Below are 20,700 nucleotides of genomic sequence, written 5' to 3'. Positions count from 1 at the left end.
TTTGGATTATGGCTGCGCAAAAAATCGCCTGCGATTCTAATGCGTGTCTCATCAGTAAAGATGAAGTAAAATGCCATCATCTGCTTTCAGATGGAGCGGCATTTATTACACAGACCTGTGGTTCACAGAGAAGCTAGCCAAAAGCGCATAGATTATCGGAGTACATTTTTTTTCAATTATGAATCCGATTTTGCCTAATTTCTCTGTGAACTACGGTTCTGTGTAGTAAATGCCGCTCCATCTGAAAGCAGCTAATGGCGATTTAATATTAATCATCGAACCGACTTTACTGATGATACATGCATGAGAATTGAGAGCCAAATACACTAAATTAAGGACATGTAAAAAGGCACTTGCCCATCATTTGCTGATTGGGCGATGCAAGGCGCTGCTGATGACTGCCGCAAGACTAGAAAGCTCTCAGAATATCAGCACAGTAAACTTCGTCTCCGATCGGCGCACAGGGACAAAAATAAATAAATAGCTTAAATTAAACACACAAATTATATAGCCTGTACTTACTGGTGTCATCCTGATTTACTACTTTGTAAAACTTATTCTGGGCAATACCTTCTATTTCTTTTGTTTATAATTCATTAGTAGATATGCGTTATATAGCGAAAGGAATTGTCATGCACGTTTATCAGTGAAGCCGTTTCCTTGTTCAGTATTGTAGTATCCTTTATTGTACAATACTAAAAATTTTGCTTTTAAAGGGTTAGTTCACTTTAAAATGAAAATTCTGTCATCATTTACTTATCCGCATGTTATTCTAAACCTGTATGCATTTCTTTTTTCTGATGAACAGACAAGAAGGTATTTTGAGAAATGATGGTAAACACACATCAGTAAGTGACCATAGACTTCAATAGTAGGAAAAAATATTTTGGGAGTATTGTGATGAATAAAGACAAAATTTTATAAATGATTTTAAGCACACAGTTGACGATATCCAGGAAATTCCATCATATTTTTTTTGTTCCTACTATGGAAGTCTATGGTCACATCCTGTCTGTGTTTGCCATCATTTCTCAAAAAACCTTCTTTTGTGTTAATCAGAAAAAGAAATTCATACAGGTTAAGAACAACATGAGAATGAGTAAATGATGACAGAATTTTCTTTTTAAAGTGAACTATCCCTTTAAGTACACCAATGTCAATAAATTAAAACAACGTTTTCGGAGATCTGAGGCGGCTAAGAGGCGCATGGCTGTTGTCAGTCATGTTGAGCCTCTTGTAAAAATACCCGCATATGAGGTTGGGCCTCCTCTCAAAAGTGCTCCAATACCGACAATTTATTGTCCCAAAACTGTCAATGAGAAAGTCCATGTGACTGCCAAAACTGTCAATGAGAAAGTCCATGGGACTGCCAAAACTGTCAATGAGAAAGTCCACGCGACTGCCAATAAAACTGTCATTGAAACTGTCATTGAAACTGTCATTGAGAAAGTCCATGGGACTGCCAATAAAACTGTCATTGAGAAAGTCCATGGGACTGCCAATAAAACTGTCATTGAGAAAGTCAATGGGACTGCCAATAAAACTGTCATTGAGAAAGTCCATGGGACTGCCTATAAGACTGTCAATGAGAAAGTGCATGTGATTGACAAGGTATCTGCCAATGAAGCTGATAAAGTACTGGATGGAGCAGTTATAAGAGGATCGTTCAGTCAAGACGATATGCGATTTGGTAGTACAAGAAATAAGCAGTGTGCGGCTATTAGTTTAACATCTGTACTTCAGCACTGTGTAAAAAATGTTTTGACATGGCAAACTGCAGATTTGGATAATGTACTGAATAAGGGAAATGACCTTTATGTTGTTTTAAAAAATACAAGGCAAATAGGAAAAGGCCAGTGTGAATACATATTGATTCCAGAACTTCCCAGAACATGTATGTACTGTGACAAATATTTTGAAATAAAGTTTGGTTCATCTTTCGGTGGCTTTACTGATGTTTTTGAGTATGATGCAGAAGTGGGAGATTTTGCAATGCCATTTCATGTAGCAGTGGAGCGATCGCTGAGTGATTTTGATGCTTGTTTGGTAACTATTGCTGCCAATACATGTGCAATTATAAAACAAGGTAATTTGTATGCCATTGTAGATTCACATGCAACCAGTTTCATTAATGGGCAACAATACAGATCTGCAACAAGCTTTGTAGCTTATTACAGCAACATTGATCATGTTATTGGGTATTTCTATGATTTTGCTAATAGGTATGGCAATGCATATATTCCATTTGAGGTAACCGGAATCAAGCCCAGCTTGTGTGACACAAATGCAGGTGCCTTTACAGTCACTAATAGTCAAATCAGAACAAATGTTAATGGTGTTAAAAGTGCAGCAGATCCAGATAAATTAATGTACCATGACTCAAGACCTGCAGAAGGCATATGCATAAAAGATTGCAATAAGGAACCAAATGCACAGAAACCACTTGGTGATAGTCAGTTGAATAATCAAACTGTTATTGCTGCTGTCTCACTGAACACTGAAAGAAAACCACGCAAGGTGATGGATGTTAAAGCAACAGCAACTGGTAAACCCACAGCTGCTAACACAACTTGTAAGTCTAGTCAATGCAGTGCCACAAGCATTACACCCAAGAGCAAACATAAGCTAAGTAAGTGTACTGATGGTAACAGTAAACAAGAACTATATGTAAGCAAATTGGATACAGAAAAATTGCCTGATAAGAAAAATGCACAAGAAAATGTTGATTTGACAAATACACAAGAAAATTTTGATTTGACAGATGTCCTGTTTAATGAGAATGTACTTACAGATGACATCATTATTGGCAATACTATAAATAATGAGTTCAGTTTTAAGCTGTTAACATCTGCAAATCAAGATGCGTTGTGTGCACGTTTACATTTAACTAATGAAAACCACAGTGTACAGGGTATAAATATAAGTTCTTTAGGAGAACCATGTAAAACAAAGAGCATCAAAGGAGACGGCAACTGCTTTTATCGATGTATAGCACATGCAGTATGTGGCAATGAAGAGAAACACCTGAAAATCAGACGTGAAGTTGTGAAACACCTTAACGCTAACAGTTCTAAATTTATAAGGTATTTAAGAGAAGACTACAGATCAGTTAAAGACTATTTGACACAACGTAAAATGTATTATTCTGGATCGTGGGCCACAGAAATAGACATTTTTTGTACGGCCGATTTGCTGAAAACAAATATTTTTACTTTCAATGATGACAGATGGAATGTACATGCACCAACTGATCAGGTATTTACAGATAATGCTATATATCTGAAGCACTGTAATGAAAATCACTTTGAAATTGTCACGTGTGTTACACATAAAAATCAAATAAATGTTTGTGCAGGAGCATGCAAAGCTGTATTGGGTAATGAAAGCATTACACAGGGTTTACGAAAAAGGAAATTAAATGACACAGCAGACAAGTCCAAATGTAAAAGAGAGCGTGAGAGATACCAAAGCGATAATGCTTTCAGAGAAAGAAAAAAGTTAAGTGTAAAATCAAAATACTTTGAAGACGCAGAATACAGACATAAAAAGATAGCATTGTCCAAAAGGAAATTTAGTGAAGACATTGGATACAGACAGAAAACAAATAAAATGTCCAAAACTAAATATTGTGCTAATATTAAATATAGACAGAAAAAGATTAAAATGTCTAAAAATAAGTATTGTCATGACACTGAATATAAGGAGAGAAAACTTCAACTCCTTCAAAGTAAATATAAGACTGATATTAACATTCGTGAGTCAATACGTAAAAGATCAAAGGACAAGTATTCCACAGATGTTGATTTTCAAGCATATGTTAGGCAATATTCTCATATCAAATACAAAACCAACAAAGTCTTTAAATCTAACTTATGTGACTATTCTAAGCATAAATATAGCACAAATCCCATTTTTAAAGCCAGTGTTCGTGAATATTCTAAGGATAAATATAGCACAAATCCCACTTTTAAAGCCAGTGTTCTTGAATATTCTAAGGATAAATATAGCACAAATCCCACTTTTAAAGCCAGTGTTCGTGAATATTCTAAGGATAAATATAGCACAAATCCCACTTTTAAAGCCAGTGTTTGTGAATATTCTAAGGATAAATATAGCACAAATCCCACTTTTAAAGCCAGTGTTCGTGAATATTCTAAGGATAAATATAGCACAAATCCCACTTTTAAAGCCAGTGTTCGTGAATATTCTAAGGATAAATATAGCACAAATCCCACTTTTAAAGCCAGTGTTCGTGAATATTCTAAGGATAAATATAGCACAAATCCCACTTTTAAAGCCAGTGTTCGTGAATATTCTAAGAATAAATATAACACAAATCCCACTTTTACAGCCAGTGTTCGTGAATATTCTAAGAATAAATATAACACAAATCCCAGTTTCAATGCCAGTGTTCGTGAATATTCTAAGCATAAATATTGCACAAATTCAACTTTTAATTCCAGTGTTCGTGAATATTCTAATAGTAAATATCATAATGATGCAAACTTCCGTATGAGTAAAATACAGAAAGGATGTAAAATTTATGCAAAACAAAGAGAAAGACAAAAAAACATTGATGCTACTATTAGTCAGTTTCAACAAGAAGTCAGCAGAGGTCCAGAATGTGTTTGTTGTGTATGTCATCGGCTATTGTTTAGAAAACAAGTTATTGAGTGTAAATTTGATTGTTATGAACAAAAAGGACAGCACATAGCTGATTTAAGTAAAAGATGCATCACACTAAAGTATTTACATGTATGTGACACTGAATGTGAGCATAATTGTAATTTATCTGGTCATTTAGCCTGTAATTTGTGGATATGTTATACATGCCATCGAAAAATCCTTAGAGGACAACTACCTGAAGAGAGTGTTGCCAACAATATGCATTTGGAGGACATTCCTAAAGAATTAAAATGTCTAAACTCATTGGAACAACATCTAATAGCACTCAATATTCCTTTTCTTAAATTGCTATGTCTTCCCAGAGGTGGGCAGAGGGCGTGCCATGGACCTGTTGTCTGTATTCCGGTTAATACTACAAACATGACCAACATACTTCCACGAAATGAATGTGATGATCATATGATAAAAATCAAACTGAAACGAAAATTGACATACAAAGGTCATTATGAATATAAATATGTCCACACCGATCATGTCAGAAATGCTTTAGTATATTTGGTACAAAACAATAAGTGGTATAAAGATGTGGAGTTTAATGAGCAGTGGATCAACAACTTGAATGAACCTGACGAGACTGATGGTAATGAAATGCAGGAAGATAATGTTTCTGATAACAGTGACGATGAGAAGGTAGCTGATGATGAAACACAGGAAGACCTTACATATATCAAGGAGCAAAATGGACTTTTGTCAGACACATCACTACAGCCTGTTGACATTGGTTCAGAAATAATTGATCAACATTTTCATGATGTACTAAATGTAGCACCAGGTGAAGGTAACAGTCCTGTCAGGTTGTTATCAGATGAAACCAATGAGGCTAAGTGCTTCCCTTTTCTCTATCCGACTGGTGGTCCAACATTTCACGATGACAGACCAGAAAAAATCACATTGTCAAGATACCTGAATGCACGAATATTAAATGCTGATGGACGTTTTGCTCAAAATTCAGACTTCATTTTTTATGCACAGTATATATCAGAAGTTGAACAAATTCTGTCTAATGTCTCAATTGCATTACGAAAAGGTTTTGAAAAAGGTAGTTTATCAGAGGTGACACCAGATATGCTGACAAATCCTGATTCCTTGCAAAATATACTTAAGTTTGATGAAGGATATAAGTTTTTGAGACCAGTCAGAGGGACCCCTCCCTATTGGATGTCTACACAGAAAGATCTCTTTGCTTTAATTAGACAACTTGGCATACCAACATTCTTTGCATCTTTTAGTTCTGCTGATATGAGATGGCCTGAAATGTTGAACACCATTATTAAACAAGAGGGCAAACAAATCAATTTAGATCAACTTGCCTGGGCTGAGAAATGCGAACTTATACGAAAAAATCCTGTCACTGCAGCAAGAATGTTTGATCACAGATGGCATTGTTTTTTGAAACATGTCATTATGTCACCAGCTGAACCTATCGGTAAAATAAAAGACTATTTTTATCGTGTTGAATTCCAGCAACGTGGTTCTCCTCACGTTCACTGTCTGTTTTGGGTAGAAAATGCTCCAAAGCTTAATGATGATGATAAAGCTAATGATCCTGTGGTTGCTGATTTCATTGACACATATATCACCTGTGAGACACCGCCAGAACAAGACACTGAACTCTTTGAAACCGTAAACAGTGTGCAAAAGCACAGTACAAGACATTCAAAAACATGTCGCAAGAAAAATACAGTATGTCGTTTTAATTTTCCAAGACCTCCATCTAGCCGTACCTTTATTACAAGAGCATCTAATGCAGATGAGTTTAAAGGGAAAAATGAAGATGACACAGCAAATGCAATTTTACAAAAAATCAAAAATGCTTTAAACTCTGACGTGATTTTTGATTCAACTGATGATTTATTCTCTTCTGTGGGTATTTGTCAGGCTGTCTTTGAAAAAGCATACGACAAATGTTCTAAAAAGAAATCCATTGTCTTGAAACGAAATCCAAAAGATATTTGGGTAAACCAGTATAACAGAGATTTACTGCGTGCTTGGCAAGGAAATATGGATATTCAGTATGTCACAGATGCCTTTTCTGTAGTAGTTTATATACTAAGCTACATCACAAAAGCAGAACAAGAAATGGGACTTTTGCTTCAACGTACGCAAAATGAAGCTATGAACGGAAATCTTGAAGCTAAGGCATCTTTAAAGCAATTGGGAAGTGTTTATTTGCACAACAGGGAAATTTCCTCGCAAGAAGCTGTGTACAGACTGACAGGCATGCATTTAAAGGAATGCTCACGTAAAGTACAATTCATTCCAATAGGACCAAATCCTGTAAAGATGAGTTTGCCTTTGCATGTGCTTAAGAATAAAGTGGAGAAAGAACAGTCTGATGATGAAAGCAGTTTTTGGATGACAAGTTTTGTTGATAGGTACAAGAACAGACCACAGAAACAACCACTACTTAATCTTTGTCTTGCCAGTTTTTGTTCTGAGTACAGAGTTTTGACAAAATCAGAAGTTTTGTCACAAAAACAAAATGCAGAAACTGAAGTTATTAAACTCGATAATAACTGTGGTTATGTGAAACGAAGAACACGTACCGAGCCAGCTGTTGTCAGATATCCGAGATTTTCGCCCACAAAAGATCCAGAAAAATACTATCATTCACTATTGCAGCTTTTTCTACCACATTATGATGACTGTCACTTGAAGCCAAGCAACTATGAGACATATGAGGAGTACTACAACAGTGGTGTCATAAAAACTAAATCTGGAATGCAAAATGTGAAATTAATTGTTGATTGCAACAGAGAATTGTTTGAAAAGGACTCTGATAAATTAGAGCGAGCTAAACAGCTTTTGGAGCAGGATATAGATTTACAGGATGCTTGGGCTGCAATATGTCCTGAAACTGAAAGAGAACGTCACGAATGTATGGAACTGATGCAGAATAAAGTATTGCCTGATGAAGATAACACTCAAAACCTTATTCCAGATCTTACAGGAAACCAACAAACTATTTCTACTGTAGAAACAAACAATACCACACTGCCTAGAAATGAAGCGTTACATTTACTGCGATCACTAAATGAGGAACAATCTGACATATTCTATAAAGTCCGTCAGTGGTGTTTACAAAAAGTACTTGGACAAAACCCTGAACCAATCAGATTTTTTATCACTGGTGGAGCAGGCACAGGAAAAAGTCATTTAATTAAGGCAATACACTATGAATCTTGCAGACTGTTATCTCAGCTGTCTGAAAATCCTGATGATGTTACTGTGCTTTTGACAGCTTCGACAGGAGTAGCAGCCTTTAATGTTGGTGCTTCAACTATTCATAATACATTTTCAATTGGTGCAAATGTCAGATTGCCATATCAACCGCTTAGTGATGACAAAATAAATTCTTTACGTATCAAAATGTGTAACCTGCAAATTTTAATTATTGATGAAGTCTCTATGGTTGACCATCGTCTGTTGTCATACATTCATGGAAGGCTGCGGCAAATAAAACAAACTGGTGATTACTCTTTATTTGGAAAAGTCAGCATTATTGCTGTGGGTGATTTCTATCAGTTACCACCTGTGAAAGGAACTGCTCTTTATGCTGATTCAAAAGGAGTCAACCTATGGGAAAACAACTTTGAGCTTGCTGAATTAACTAAAGTTGTTAGACAGCAAGATGCATCTTTTGCTGGAATGTTAAATCGCCTGAGAGTGCATAAGAAAAGTGAAGATCTTACCACTACTGATATTGCTGTGTTGAAAAAATGTGAAACCGGGGAGAGATGTAATGACCTTCACATATTTGCTACAAATAGCGAGGTTGATAAATACAACATTGAAAGACTACACGAGTGTTGTCCAGATGCAATTAGTATAAATGCTCAGGATTATATCAGAAACTCAAAAACTGGAAGAATGGAACGTAAAGTTGGATATCACGCTACAGTTTTTAACTCATGTCTATCTAAATGCATTTCCCTGGGTGTTGGTGCAAGGGTTATGTTAAAGAAAAATATTGATGTTGCTGACGGTCTTGTCAATGGAGCTTTTGGTACAGTTGTCCACATAAGTGAAAGTCAGAAAAAAGGTGAAGATAATGACGATTTCCCATCAGCTATTCATGTGGAGTTTGATAATCCAATTGTTGGGAAAATTCAAAGATGCAAAAAACGTTACATGCCTTTTCCAAATTCAACTGTTATTGAAGTACAAGAAGACCAGGTCACAAATGCTGGTGGCATAAGACGGCAATTTCCACTCAGATTAGCATGGGCTTGTACAGTTCACAAAGTACAAGGACTCACAGTAGATAAAGCTGTCGTTTCACTTAATAAAATCTTTACAGCAGGACAAGCATATGTTGCTTTAAGCCGTGTAAGGTCTCTTAGTGGATTAATCATTGAGGACTTTAAAGAATCTGTCATATTTTGTAATGAAAAAATTGAGCTGTCGTTGAAAGATATGACAAAAATAAATTTGGATAAGTACAGTTTTAGTAAATCCTTTGGTATGTTTAGAATAGCACTGCTCAATGTGCAAAGTCTAAAAGCTCACTTTCAGGATGTCCTGTCCCATACAGTTCTGATGAACGCTGATTGTATTTGTTTGACAGAGACATGGCTAAATGTTAATGACCAAGAACCACAGATACCAGGATATGTGTTCTCACACAACCCAAGGTCTAAGTGTTATGACAACAGCACTGCACTTTATACTGAATTAAAACATCAGAGAGGAGGTGGTGTTGGATTGTATTGTTCTGAGAACATTGAGTGTAATTTGTTTATTCCTGAGTGCTCCAATTTAGAATGCTTATACTTTGTAATTCCATGTGTCAATTTGACTGCAGCACTTTTGTATAGACCTAATTCTTATAATCCTGATTTGTTTCGACAGCAGTTATTACTTGTTATTGCTGAAATGGAGAAGCATCAAGGACAGAAAATAATCATGGGAGATTTTAATGAAGATGTTTTTACTTCATCCACAATTGTAAAATTAATGCAACAACATGGATACAGTCAACAGGTACAAACTCCAACTACAGAAAAGGGTACATTAATAGACCATGTCTACACAAAAGACATTAAATGTATACATGTTGAGGTTGCACAAACCTACTACAGCTTCCATCAGGCTATACTTATGTCACTGTTGTAATAGTACATATAAATACTCCGCTGGCCATTGGGGTGGGAGGTTAGGGAGGAAACAATCACAGCGGCTCCCTGGGTAAGGGCACATAAGGGTAGGGGACACTGGGTGGGAGGTGACAGTGGTTGGTGTATGACAGTTATTTAACAGTACTGTTTGTTTCAGCAGTTCTTTGCTTGTTTTATTTATTTATTTATTTACTTTTATTTGTGTTTTTCTTTGTAATCTGCTGCGTTTTGCAAGTTTTAGTTCTTATTACAACCACACCTATTTTCTACATTTATTGCATTTTAAACAGAGTTGAATAATTTTTTTATTTTTGTTTTATACAAGCCAAACATCATCTTGACTTTATGTACAAAAATGCTTCTTAACCACTGTTAAACAATTACATGTGACTCAATGACATCTAACAAAAATGAACAGTAATATTTCAGCCAATATTTTAAAGCCACACATGACTAAATGACTGAGATAACTACTGTTGGTGATTGAAGAATCGTACATTGAAACTTAAGGTTAGTATTCTTCATATTTTTTATGATTCACATGCTCATCATTAATTTTTTTCTGATTAATCATTACTTACTTTTTATGTTTTAGAATGTATATGCCGAAACCACAGCTCAACCTTTACCTAGCGGTTGAAAAAATTGAATTCTCATCTTAAAGATTACATGAAACAACAACAACATCTATCTTCAACTAATGTACACCAGAATACAGCAAAAAGAAGACTGTGCATCAGAAATATATTTACCATTTTACATAAAGTAAGTGCATTTTTATTCATAATTTTGTTATTTAAATTTGTTTAGCCTTTATATCTTTCACTTCAAAATACAAAACACCATATTAATATGTTTTCTTTTATTGTAGAAACAAGTACTATGGTGAACACAACACTGCATCAAGTTGACACTTACCATTTTACAAACAGTAGGTGTATTTTTATTAATAATTTTGTTATATAAATTTGTTTATCCTTTATATCTTTCACTTCAAAATACATAACACCATATTAATATGTTTTCTTTTATTGTAGAAACATGTACTATGGTGAACACAACACTGCATCAAGTTGACACTTACCATTTTACAAACAGTAGGTGTATTTTTATTCATAATTTTGTTATATAAATTTGTTTAGCCTTTATATTTTTCACTTCAAAATACATAACACCATAATAATATGTTTTCTTTTATTGCAAAGAGATGTACTATGGTGAACACACCACTACATCGGGATGACTTCCTTTTTAATGTCATTCACATCAACTGTCGTTAAAACACAACGTATCTACCAATCAACATTTATTCATCTTCAACAGTACTTATCTCAGTCATTTATTCATGTGTGGTGATGAAATAAGCATGTACATTAACACTTAAGGTTAGTATTTTTTTATTCAGTTTTTATTAATTATATACGTGTTTTCTCATCTTTTTAATTACTACACAATCTTTTTATACTTTTTATGTTTTAGAATGTATATGATGACACCACAGCTGAACATTCATCTTATGGTTGACTACAGTCAATTTTCACATGTTCTTGTTTAAATTAAACAATCACATCTCATCATTTTTTTCATCGGATGTCCACCGCACAAAAATACAACAAAAAGAACACTGGACATCAGTTATAAAATTACCATGCTACATGGAGTAAGTGCATTTTATTCATAATTTTTTATGTACAATTATTTATATTTTTCTCTTCATCAAAGCAAATAACAACATAACATTTTTGAAATTTTTTTATTGCAGTAAGGTGTGCTATGTTGGACACAACGCTACATCAGTATGACACACAGTAGTCATCCTGGTCATCCAGGCTATTCCTTTTGAATGTCCAGAGCTGGTTACAACAAGACAGGACTACCAAGCCAAATTAATTCAACATTTTCTATCACATTATGAAGAACTATTTCTTTAGGATTACAAGAAAGACATGATATAGCATCATGCAGATATGTTGTTTATTTACACTTTATTTTTATTTTTTTATTTTGAGAATGTATATTAATTTCACAACAAATACAATGGGTGTGGTTGTGCATATCAAGCAAAGGACTGCTGCAGTTCCTAAAACTTTATTGTAGGGCTGGGTATTGTTAGGAATTTCACAATTCGATTCAATTTCGATTCTTGAGGCTTCGATTCGATTCAATTCAATTTTGCTTTACTTGCTTCGATATCGATTCAATAATAAGTAAATACCCAAGCAATTAAGTACCTGAGTATATTTTTAAACAATGTGTGTAGCATTAATAATGTTTGATCACGTTGATGGTGAAGGCTTGTAAGAAGTGCTGCGGTTTGCCATCTTTGATCTTTCTGTTTTGATAAAGTGCGTCTTGTACAACGCTGAACGCTCTCACTAGAGTGTTGCCCACAGCGGCGCCACTTGCCGTGGGGGCTCAATCGATTCATAAAATTTGATGAATCGATATTGAATTGAGAAACAAATAATTGCAATGCATTGATGAATCGATATTCTTACCCAGCCCTACTTTATAGTTTACACCAGGGATCTCAAAAGTGGGAGCCGTTAACCCCTGGAGGCCCTAAATGTTTAGCCAGAGAATCTGTTAAATAATCTGTTTTATATAATTGCCTTTCATTATTAAGAAGGGCAATCTAAGAACAATGTGGGTCTTGCTATTTTTGAATTTATTAAAACATTTAAGATAATTTAAACAGTATAACTGTCAAATTAAATGTAATTTCAACTTAACAAACATCTAAATAACCTCTTAAATTTAATTACTTTAAAATAAGTCTAAAATATGCTTTAATGTAAGAATATGCTTAGTAACTGTCATTTTAAGAGGTCTTTGTAAATTTGTCTACCTTATAAGGGGAACATGGGCTCAAAACATTCGAGAACCCCTTGTTTACACTTGATTAAAATTGAACCATAAACATTATATGTCCAAATATATCATATCTGTGGATCATTTCACCTCCGTAATATTAAGTAATTGTACATGACACATGAATTTATTCTGTAAACACTGTATTAATTATTAAACATTTTATTATTAAAGCTTTTTTCTTCCCAGTGTTCTTCTTATCATTACTTTAAATTTATTGACTGCTTTTTATACCAGAAACTGAAGGGAACAACTATTGAAATGGCAGACAAAATAAATATTTCATGAGTAAGAAAGAAATACAGTTATTTTACATATTTTCCCACCAGTAGGTGGCTCTGAGATGACACTATGCATCTACCCTAAAATCTGACCTGTGATTATACAATTCCAGCATCTTAAGTATACACTAAATATATAGACTCATATTCATTTTAATCTTTACTACACACATTTATATCTATTTAGATAACATGTATGCTCTGTCAATTTTTCATTTGATACCTTTCTTATTTAGTATTCCACATTGTACTTACATTTCTATGATTTCATTGTTACACTTGACCACTAGTGGATGATGGTTTCTAACTCAAAAAATGACCAAAAGGTGGGACAATTAAAAAAGAAGAAAAAAATCTCCTGATATTATGATGTCATAACACCCACCTCTTAATCACTAGAGGGCGCTGACATTCAAAGTGCTTTACACAGAGATGAGAAAACAATATATAAAAAAAGAAAAAGAAAATGTAAAAATAAGATATACACGATAAGATCACAATAAAGACATGAGAATTTTAAATAACAATTAAAAAAAATAAATGTGATTTTAATAAAACAGTTTAAAATAGTAAAAAGAATAAAACAGGAGTAAAAGTGACTTGAGTTAAAAGTGCAGTCAGTGTGAAGCAGCACAGTGCTTATTCAGTAAATGCAGAGTTAAACAGATGTGTTTTTAATCTAGATTTAAAAGTGTTTACTGTTGAAGCACATCTGATCTCTTCTGGAAGTTGATTCCAGCTAGAGGTGGCATAATAACTAAATGCTGACGCACCTTGTTTTGAGTGAACCCTTGGTATTTCTAACTGACCGGATCCTAATGATCTGAGTAATCTTTTAGGTTTATATTCAGTTAGCATATCTGTCATGTATTTGGGTCCTAAGCCATGAAGTGATTTATAAACGGGTAACAATACTTCAAAGTCTATTCTAAATGTAACAGGAATTTAGTGAAATCTCTCCCTCTCTTTTGACGAGCATTGATAACTAGAACACTGAAGTAAAAATAAGTGGTGCTTGCAGTGGCAATACTCAGCTCACAAAATGTTACAGTGGTGTTAGTGAGTCAAAAGAGCCCACCCCCGTGTCTCTACGATGTTCTGACACAGAGATATAGCTCTTGCAAAACGGTTGATAAGGTATTCTCATTGGTTGCTAGGGAGTGAATTGACAACCATCAGTGGATTATAGTCAAAGCCATGAAAGGAATAATCCATGATGACTCATGGTTTTAGATGTGTTGTTGCAGTAGTTTTAGGCAAAAAATGCCATATTTCTATCTCAAAACCAGTAGGTGGCGCAATGACAAAATTGTGCATGCAACCTGAGGTCATAACTGTGTTACATCTAGCTAGTTTTATGAGTATACACTTTAATTTAGTGAAGAAACAGTTGTATGACCATAGGGCTTGCTTCATATGTAAGATTTTGTTCAATTATAGGGCCACCTAGTGGTTCAGGCATACCAATTTTTTTGTGTGGCCTCAGACTCTGCTCATACATCAGCGTATCAAATCTGGTGAAAAAATTTCTTTTCGTTGCGAAGTTATAACCATTTATGTATAAAAACACAAATTGTAAAAGGTAATTTTTCGTTTTTTGCAATTTTCGGCCATTTCTGATGAAAATTTTAATATAACGCCAATAAAACTTTTTGTTCAGAAGGTAATGCAATGTTCTTCCTATGGTGTTTTCGAGTCGATCGGAATAACGCTCGCGGAGATATTCGCGCATGTTTTTTAAGTGCTGTTTTGCTGCGCAGGGCTAACCGTAAGGCGAAATCTGGCATGTTTGGTATCGTTGGACTCGGCGACTATTCAGGACTCCTAAAAATCAAGTCCCGTCAAAATACGTTGATCACAGCCAAAGTTATAGGTGAAAAAAACATCTGTCTGGCCACTAGGTGGCGCTGCGACGAAACTGTGCATGCACACTCAGTTCCTGACTGGCATCACAAGTACCAAGTGTCGTGTCAATAGGCCTAAGTTTGACGAAGATATAGCCTAAATTCAGTTTTTTTGTGCTCTACGTAAAATTTGTTGACGCGCTATACGACAACGGATTGGTTTATCGAAATTCTTTTGATAACTTTTTGCCGTGAGGGTCTCTAGATGCTACATACCAATTTTCGCGGCAATCGGGCAAAAGCTCTAGGACGAGTTCGAAAAAGTAGGTTTTACGAATAATTCAAAATGGCGGAAAAATTTTCATGACGGAAAATGACGTCATAGGGTCCAGTCGAATCGGCTTGAGCCAAGGAATCAGAGGAAACAAGAATTTCGTTTCTAGGACCTACGGATCAGAAGTTATAAGCAAAAACATAAGTGCAACTTTGGACTGTTGGTGGCGCTAGAGGGTTAGAGATAGAGACTCCAAATTTGCTGTGGGGACACATTGGACTGTCCTTTATCAGTGTGCCAAAATTTATAACTTTCCTATGTACGGTTCTATGGGCTGCCATTGACTTTCGGCGGAAGAACGAGGAAGAAAAATAATAATAATAATAATAATAATAATAATAAATATAGCTGCAAGCAGCAATCACCGGGGTCAAGCCAAAAAGGGCACAGCAGAAAGTAAAGTTGACTTCGGATGAGCAGTTTAAAGTACCTAAGAAAATCTCTTGATTTCAGACAAAACAATATAACAGTTATCAGCAAAAAAGCTGTGTTCTTATTTAGTGAAATCTCTCCCTCTCTTTCGTCGAGCATTGATAACTAGAACACTGACGTAAAAATGAGTGGTGCCTTCAGTGGCAATACTCAGCTCTCAAAATGTTACAGTGTTGTTAATGAGTCAAAAGAGCCCACCCCCGTGTCTCTACGATGTTCTGATGCAGAGTTATAGCTCTTGCAAAACGGTTGATAAGGTATTCTCATTGATTGCTAGGGAGTGAATTGGCAACCACCAGTGATTATAGTCAAAGCCATGAAAAGAATAATCCATGATGACTCATGGTTTTAGATGTGCTGTTGCAGTAGATTTAGGCAAAAATAGCTATTTTCTATCTCCAAACCTCTAGGGGGCGCTATGACAGAATCGTGCATGCAACCTCAGGTCATGACTGCGTTACATCTAGCTAGTTTCATGACTATACACTTTAGTTTAGTGAAGAAATAGTTGTATGACCATAGGGCTTGCTTGATATGAAATATTTTGTTCAATTATAGGGCCACCTAGTGGTTCAGACATACCAATTTTTTTGTGTGGCCTCAGACTCTGCTCATACATCAGCGTATCAAATCTGGTGAAAAAATCTCTTTTCGTTGCGAAGTTATAACCATTTATGTGTAAAAACCACAAAATCTAAAGTAAATTTTTCGTTTTTTGCAATTTTCGGCCATTTCTGATAAAAATTTTAATATAAGGCCAATAGAACTTTTTGTTCAGAAGGTAATGCAATGTTCTTCCTATGGTGTTTTCGAGTCGATCGGAATAACGCTCGCGGAGATATTCGCGCGTGTTTTTTAAGTGCTGTTTTGCTGCGCAGGGCTAACGGTAAAGCGAAATCTGGCATGTTTGGTATCGTTGGACTCGGCGACTACTCAGGACTCCTAAAAATCAAGTCCCGTCAAAATACGTTGATCGCAGCCAAAGTTATAGGTGTATAAATCATCTGTCTGGCCACTAGGTGGTGCTGCGACGAAACTGTGCATGCACACTCAGTTCATGACTGGCATCACAAGTACCAAGTGTCGTGTCAATAGGCCTAAGTTTGACGAAGATACAGCCTAAAATCAGTTTTTTTGCGCTCTACGTAAAATTTGTTGACGTGCTATACAACAACGGATTGATTTATCAAAATTCTTTTAATAACTTTTTGCCGTGAGTGTCTCTAGATGCTACATACCAATTTTTGCGGCAATCGGGTAAAAACTCTAGGACGAGTTCGCAAAAGTAGGTTTTACGAATAATTCAAAATGGCGGAAAAAGTTTCATGACGGAAAATGACGTCATAGGGTCCAATCGAATCGTCTTGAGCCAAGGAATCAGAGGAAACAAGAATTTCATTTCTAGGACTTACGGATCAGAAGGTATAAGCAAAAACATAAGTGCAACTTTGGACTGTTGGTGGCGCTAGCGGGTTTGAGATAGAGACTCCAAATTTGCTGTGGATAATATTTGGACTGTCCTTTATCAGTGTGCCAAATTTCATAACTTTCCTACGTACGGTTCTATGGGCTGCCATAGACCGCAATGGCGGAAGAAGAAGCAGAATAATTATTATAATAATAATAATAAGAACACTAACAAATACAATAGGGGTCTTCGCCCCTTCGGGGCTTGACCCCTAAATATAGCTGCAAGCAGCAATTACCGGGGTCAAGCCAAAAAGGGCACAGAAGAAAGTTAAGTTGAGTCCAGATGAGCAGTATTAAGAACCTAGGAAAATCTCTTGATTTCAGACAAAATATTATGACAGTTGTCAGCAAAAAAGCTGTGTTCTCATTCAGTGAAATCTCTCTCTCTCTCATCTCGAGGAGCATTGACAACTAGAACACTGAAGAAAATGTGAGTGGTGCTTGCAGTGGCACTTCTCAGCTCACAAAGTTACAGTGGTGTTAATGAGTCAAAATAGACCACCCCCATGTCTCTACAATGTTCTGATGCAGAGATATAGCTTTTGTAAAAACAGTTGATAACATATTCTCATTGGTTGCTAGGGAGTGAATTGGCAACCACCAGTGATTATAGTCAAAGCCATGAAAGGAATAATCCATGATGACTCATGGTTTTAGATGTGTTGTTGCAGTAGTTTTAGGCAAAAAATGCCATATTTCTATCTCAAAACCAGTAGGTGGCGCAATGACAAAATTGTGCATGCAACCTCAGGTCATAACTGTGTTACATCTAGCTAGTTTTATGACTATACACTTTAGTTTAGTGAAGAAACAGTTGTATGACCCTAGGGTGACTTGATTTCAAAGGTTTTGTTCAATTATAAGGCCAACTAGTGGTGCAAGCATACATTTTTTGTGTGTAGCCTCAGACTGTGGTCGTACATCAGCGTATCAAATCTGGTGAAAAAATCTCTTGTCGTTGCGAAGTTATAACCATTTATGTGTAAAAAATGCAAAATTTAAAGGTAATTTTTCGTTTTTTGCTTTTTTCAGCCATTTCTGATAAAAATTTTAATATAACGCCAATAGAACTTTTTGTTCAGAAGGTAACGCAATGTTCTTCCTATGGTGTTTTCGAGTCGATCGGAATAACGCTCGCAGAGATATTCGCGCGTGTTTTTTAAGTGCTATTTTGCTGCGCAGGGCTAACCGTATGACGAATCCTGGCATGTTTGGTATCGCTGGACTCGGCGACTACTCAGGACTCCAAAAATTCAAGTCCCGTGAAAATACTTTTATCGCAGTCAAAGTTATAGGCGTATAGAACTTTCGTCTGGCCACTAGGTGGCGCTGAAACGAAACTGTGCATGCACCCTCACTTCCTGACTGGCATCTCAAGTACCAAGTGTCGTGTCAATAGACATAAGTTTGGCGAAAATACAGCCTAAACTCTGTTTTTTTGGGCTCTATGTAAAATTCGTTGACGCGCTATACGAGAACGGATTGGTTTATCGAAATTCTTTTAATAACTTTTTGCCTTGAGAGTCTCTAGATGCTGGATACCGATTTTCGTGGCAATCGGGTAAAAACTCTAGGACGAGTTCGCAAAAGTAGGTTTTACGAATAATTCAAAATGGCGGAAAAGTTTTCATGACGGAAAATAACGTCATAGGGTCTACTCGAATTGTCTTGAGCCAAGGAATCAGACGAAACAAGAATTTTGTTTCTAGGACTTACGGATCAGAAGTTATAAGCAAAAACGCAAGGGCAACTTTGGACTGTTGGTGGCGCTAGCGGGTTTGAGATAGAGACTCCAAATATGCTGTGGATATTATTTGGACTGTCCTCTGTCAGTGTGCCAAATTTCATAACTTTCCTATGTACGGTTCTATGGGCTGCCATAGACCGCAATGGCGGAAGAAGAAAAATTTATTAACAGAAACAATTGCCAATATAGCTGCAAGCAGCGATACCGGGGTCAAGCCAAACATGGCAAAAAATGATTCATACGTGATGACTGCCATGATTTAACATCTAAGTTTGCATTAGTTTTATGAAAAAAACAATTTATTCGTATCTTGAGACCACTAGGTGGCACTGTGCTGAAAGAATAGATGGTGCCTCAGGTCATGACTGTGATGACACAAACCAAATTTAGTGTAAATACAATAAAGCGATACGGAGATATAGCCTTAAATGACTTGACCACTAGGGGGCACTGCCCAAAAATAAATTGTGACTCAGGTCTTGATTGTGATGACACCCACCAAATTTGGTGTGAATACAATAAAGAGATGCAGAGATATAGCCTTAAATGACTTGACCACTAGGGGGCACTGACCAAAAAATAAATTGTGACTCAGGTCTTGTTTGTGATGACACCCACCAAATTTGGTGTAAATACTATAAAGAGATGCAGAGATATAGCTTCAAATCTCTTGACCACTAGGGGGCACCGAAAAGTTTACAAGTCCTCCCAGAACATGTTGCTGATGAACCATACCAAGTTTCATAACAATACGCAATTGCGTTTCTGAAATACTTAAACTTAAAGAAAAATTCAAAATGGCCGACACACAAAATGGCCGACCAAAAACCATTTGGTATCGTTTGACTCGGCATGCCTCATGAAATCTAACAAGACCAGTCTCATAATTTTACATTCAAATTTGCAGTAGTTATAAGCAAAAATAGACATTTTTTTATATATCGTGACCAGTAGGGGGCAGTGTGGCGAAATGGTGCATGCACCCTCAGGGCATCACTGTTATGACATTTACCAAGTCTCATATTAATACGCATAAGTTTTGCGAAGATACAGGCTCAAACACATTTTGACGTGCTCGCTCTCGCATTCTTTGATGCGTTATACGACAACGGATAGGTCTACCGAAAATCTTTTGATAACTTTTTGTATAGAGTGTCTATAGACGATGCATACCAAAAATCAAGCCAATCACACGAGCGCTCTAGAAGGAGTTCGAAAAAGTAGCTGTTCAATATAATTCAAAATGGCCGACAGGAAGTAGGTTTGACTCAGACATATTTGGTACAGTCGGACTCAGCATGAGCCAAGGAATCAATAGAGTGAAGTCTTATGTCATAGTGGCAATTTAATCAAATGATATAAAGATTTAAAAAAATTGTTTTACATATCCTGACCACTAGGTGGCGCCATCCTAAAGATTTATAGGTGCGCTCAGAACATGTCACTGATGAACCATGCCAAATTTCGTAGCGATACGCCATTCTGTTTGTGAAATACTGAGCTTAATGAGAAAATTCAAAATGGCCGACACCCAAAATGGCCGAGCGAAAACCGTTTGGTATCGTTTGACTCGGCATGCCTCAAGGAATCTAACAAGACCACCTTCATGATTTTAGACTCAAGTTTGAAGTAGTTATAAGCGAAAATAAGCATTTTTCGAATCTCGTAACCACTAGGTGGCGCTGTGACGAAACGTTGCAGGCACCCTCAGGTCATGACTGTTATGACATATACCAATTTTCGTGTCGATACAATAAAGTTTTGCGAAGATAAGGCCTCACGTCCGTTTTGGCGTGCTCGCCGCCATATATTTTGTCAATTTATATGAGAACGCATTGGTCTATCAAAAAGCTTTTGATAACTTTTTGTCTTGGGTGTCTCTAGATGCTACATACCAAAGGACATGCAAATCGGACAA

At 36.1% G+C, this 20,700-nt stretch overlaps 1 protein-coding gene and 1 long non-coding RNA gene across 4 annotated transcripts; both read left to right on the top strand.

Moving 5' to 3' along the window:
• The first annotated feature begins 1,206 nt into the window (after positions 1–1,206).
• LOC141282061 (uncharacterized) lies at positions 1,207–10,443 on the top strand. The gene is made up of 4 exons (XM_073814458.1): positions 1,207–1,690; positions 4,703–9,060; positions 9,538–9,669; positions 10,399–10,443. Exons 1-4 carry the CDS (start codon positions 1,207–1,209, stop codon positions 10,441–10,443), a joined length of 5,019 nt encoding a protein of 1,672 aa, XP_073670559.1.
• A 38-nt stretch (positions 10,444–10,481) lies between these two features.
• LOC135786224 (uncharacterized) lies at positions 10,482–13,302 on the top strand. Of its 3 annotated transcripts, none has more exons than XR_012336623.1 (3): positions 10,482–10,568; positions 10,675–11,188; positions 11,283–13,302. It is a non-coding gene; the product is annotated as an uncharacterized lncRNA (long non-coding RNA). The 3 variants fall into 3 exon arrangements; XR_010546912.2 differs by having other exon boundaries at positions 10,517–10,900; positions 11,009–11,188; XR_010546911.2 differs by having other exon boundaries at positions 10,517–11,188; positions 11,283–11,463; positions 11,566–13,302.
• Positions 13,303–20,700: the final 7,398 nt, after the last annotated feature.

This window comes from Paramisgurnus dabryanus, chromosome 4, assembly GCF_030506205.2.
Source record: "Paramisgurnus dabryanus chromosome 4, PD_genome_1.1, whole genome shotgun sequence".
Classification (NCBI taxonomy): Eukaryota; Metazoa; Chordata; class Actinopteri; order Cypriniformes; family Cobitidae; genus Paramisgurnus; species Paramisgurnus dabryanus.
This window is presented reverse-complemented; position numbering and strand designations above follow the sequence as displayed.

Bases quoted from the DNA above. Each gene is read 5' to 3' on its own strand.
- LOC141282061 (XM_073814458.1), top strand. From the start codon at position 1,207: ATGGCTGTTGTCAGTCATGTTGAGCCTCTTGTAAAAATACCCGCATAT. The intron at 1,691-4,702 runs GTAGTACAAGAA...ATGAACAAAAAG, and splicing joins TCAAGACGATATGCGATTTG to GACAGCACATAGCTGATTTA. The intron at 9,061-9,537 runs GTCATATTTTGT...TTGTTTCGACAG, and splicing joins TTGAGGACTTTAAAGAATCT to CAGTTATTACTTGTTATTGC.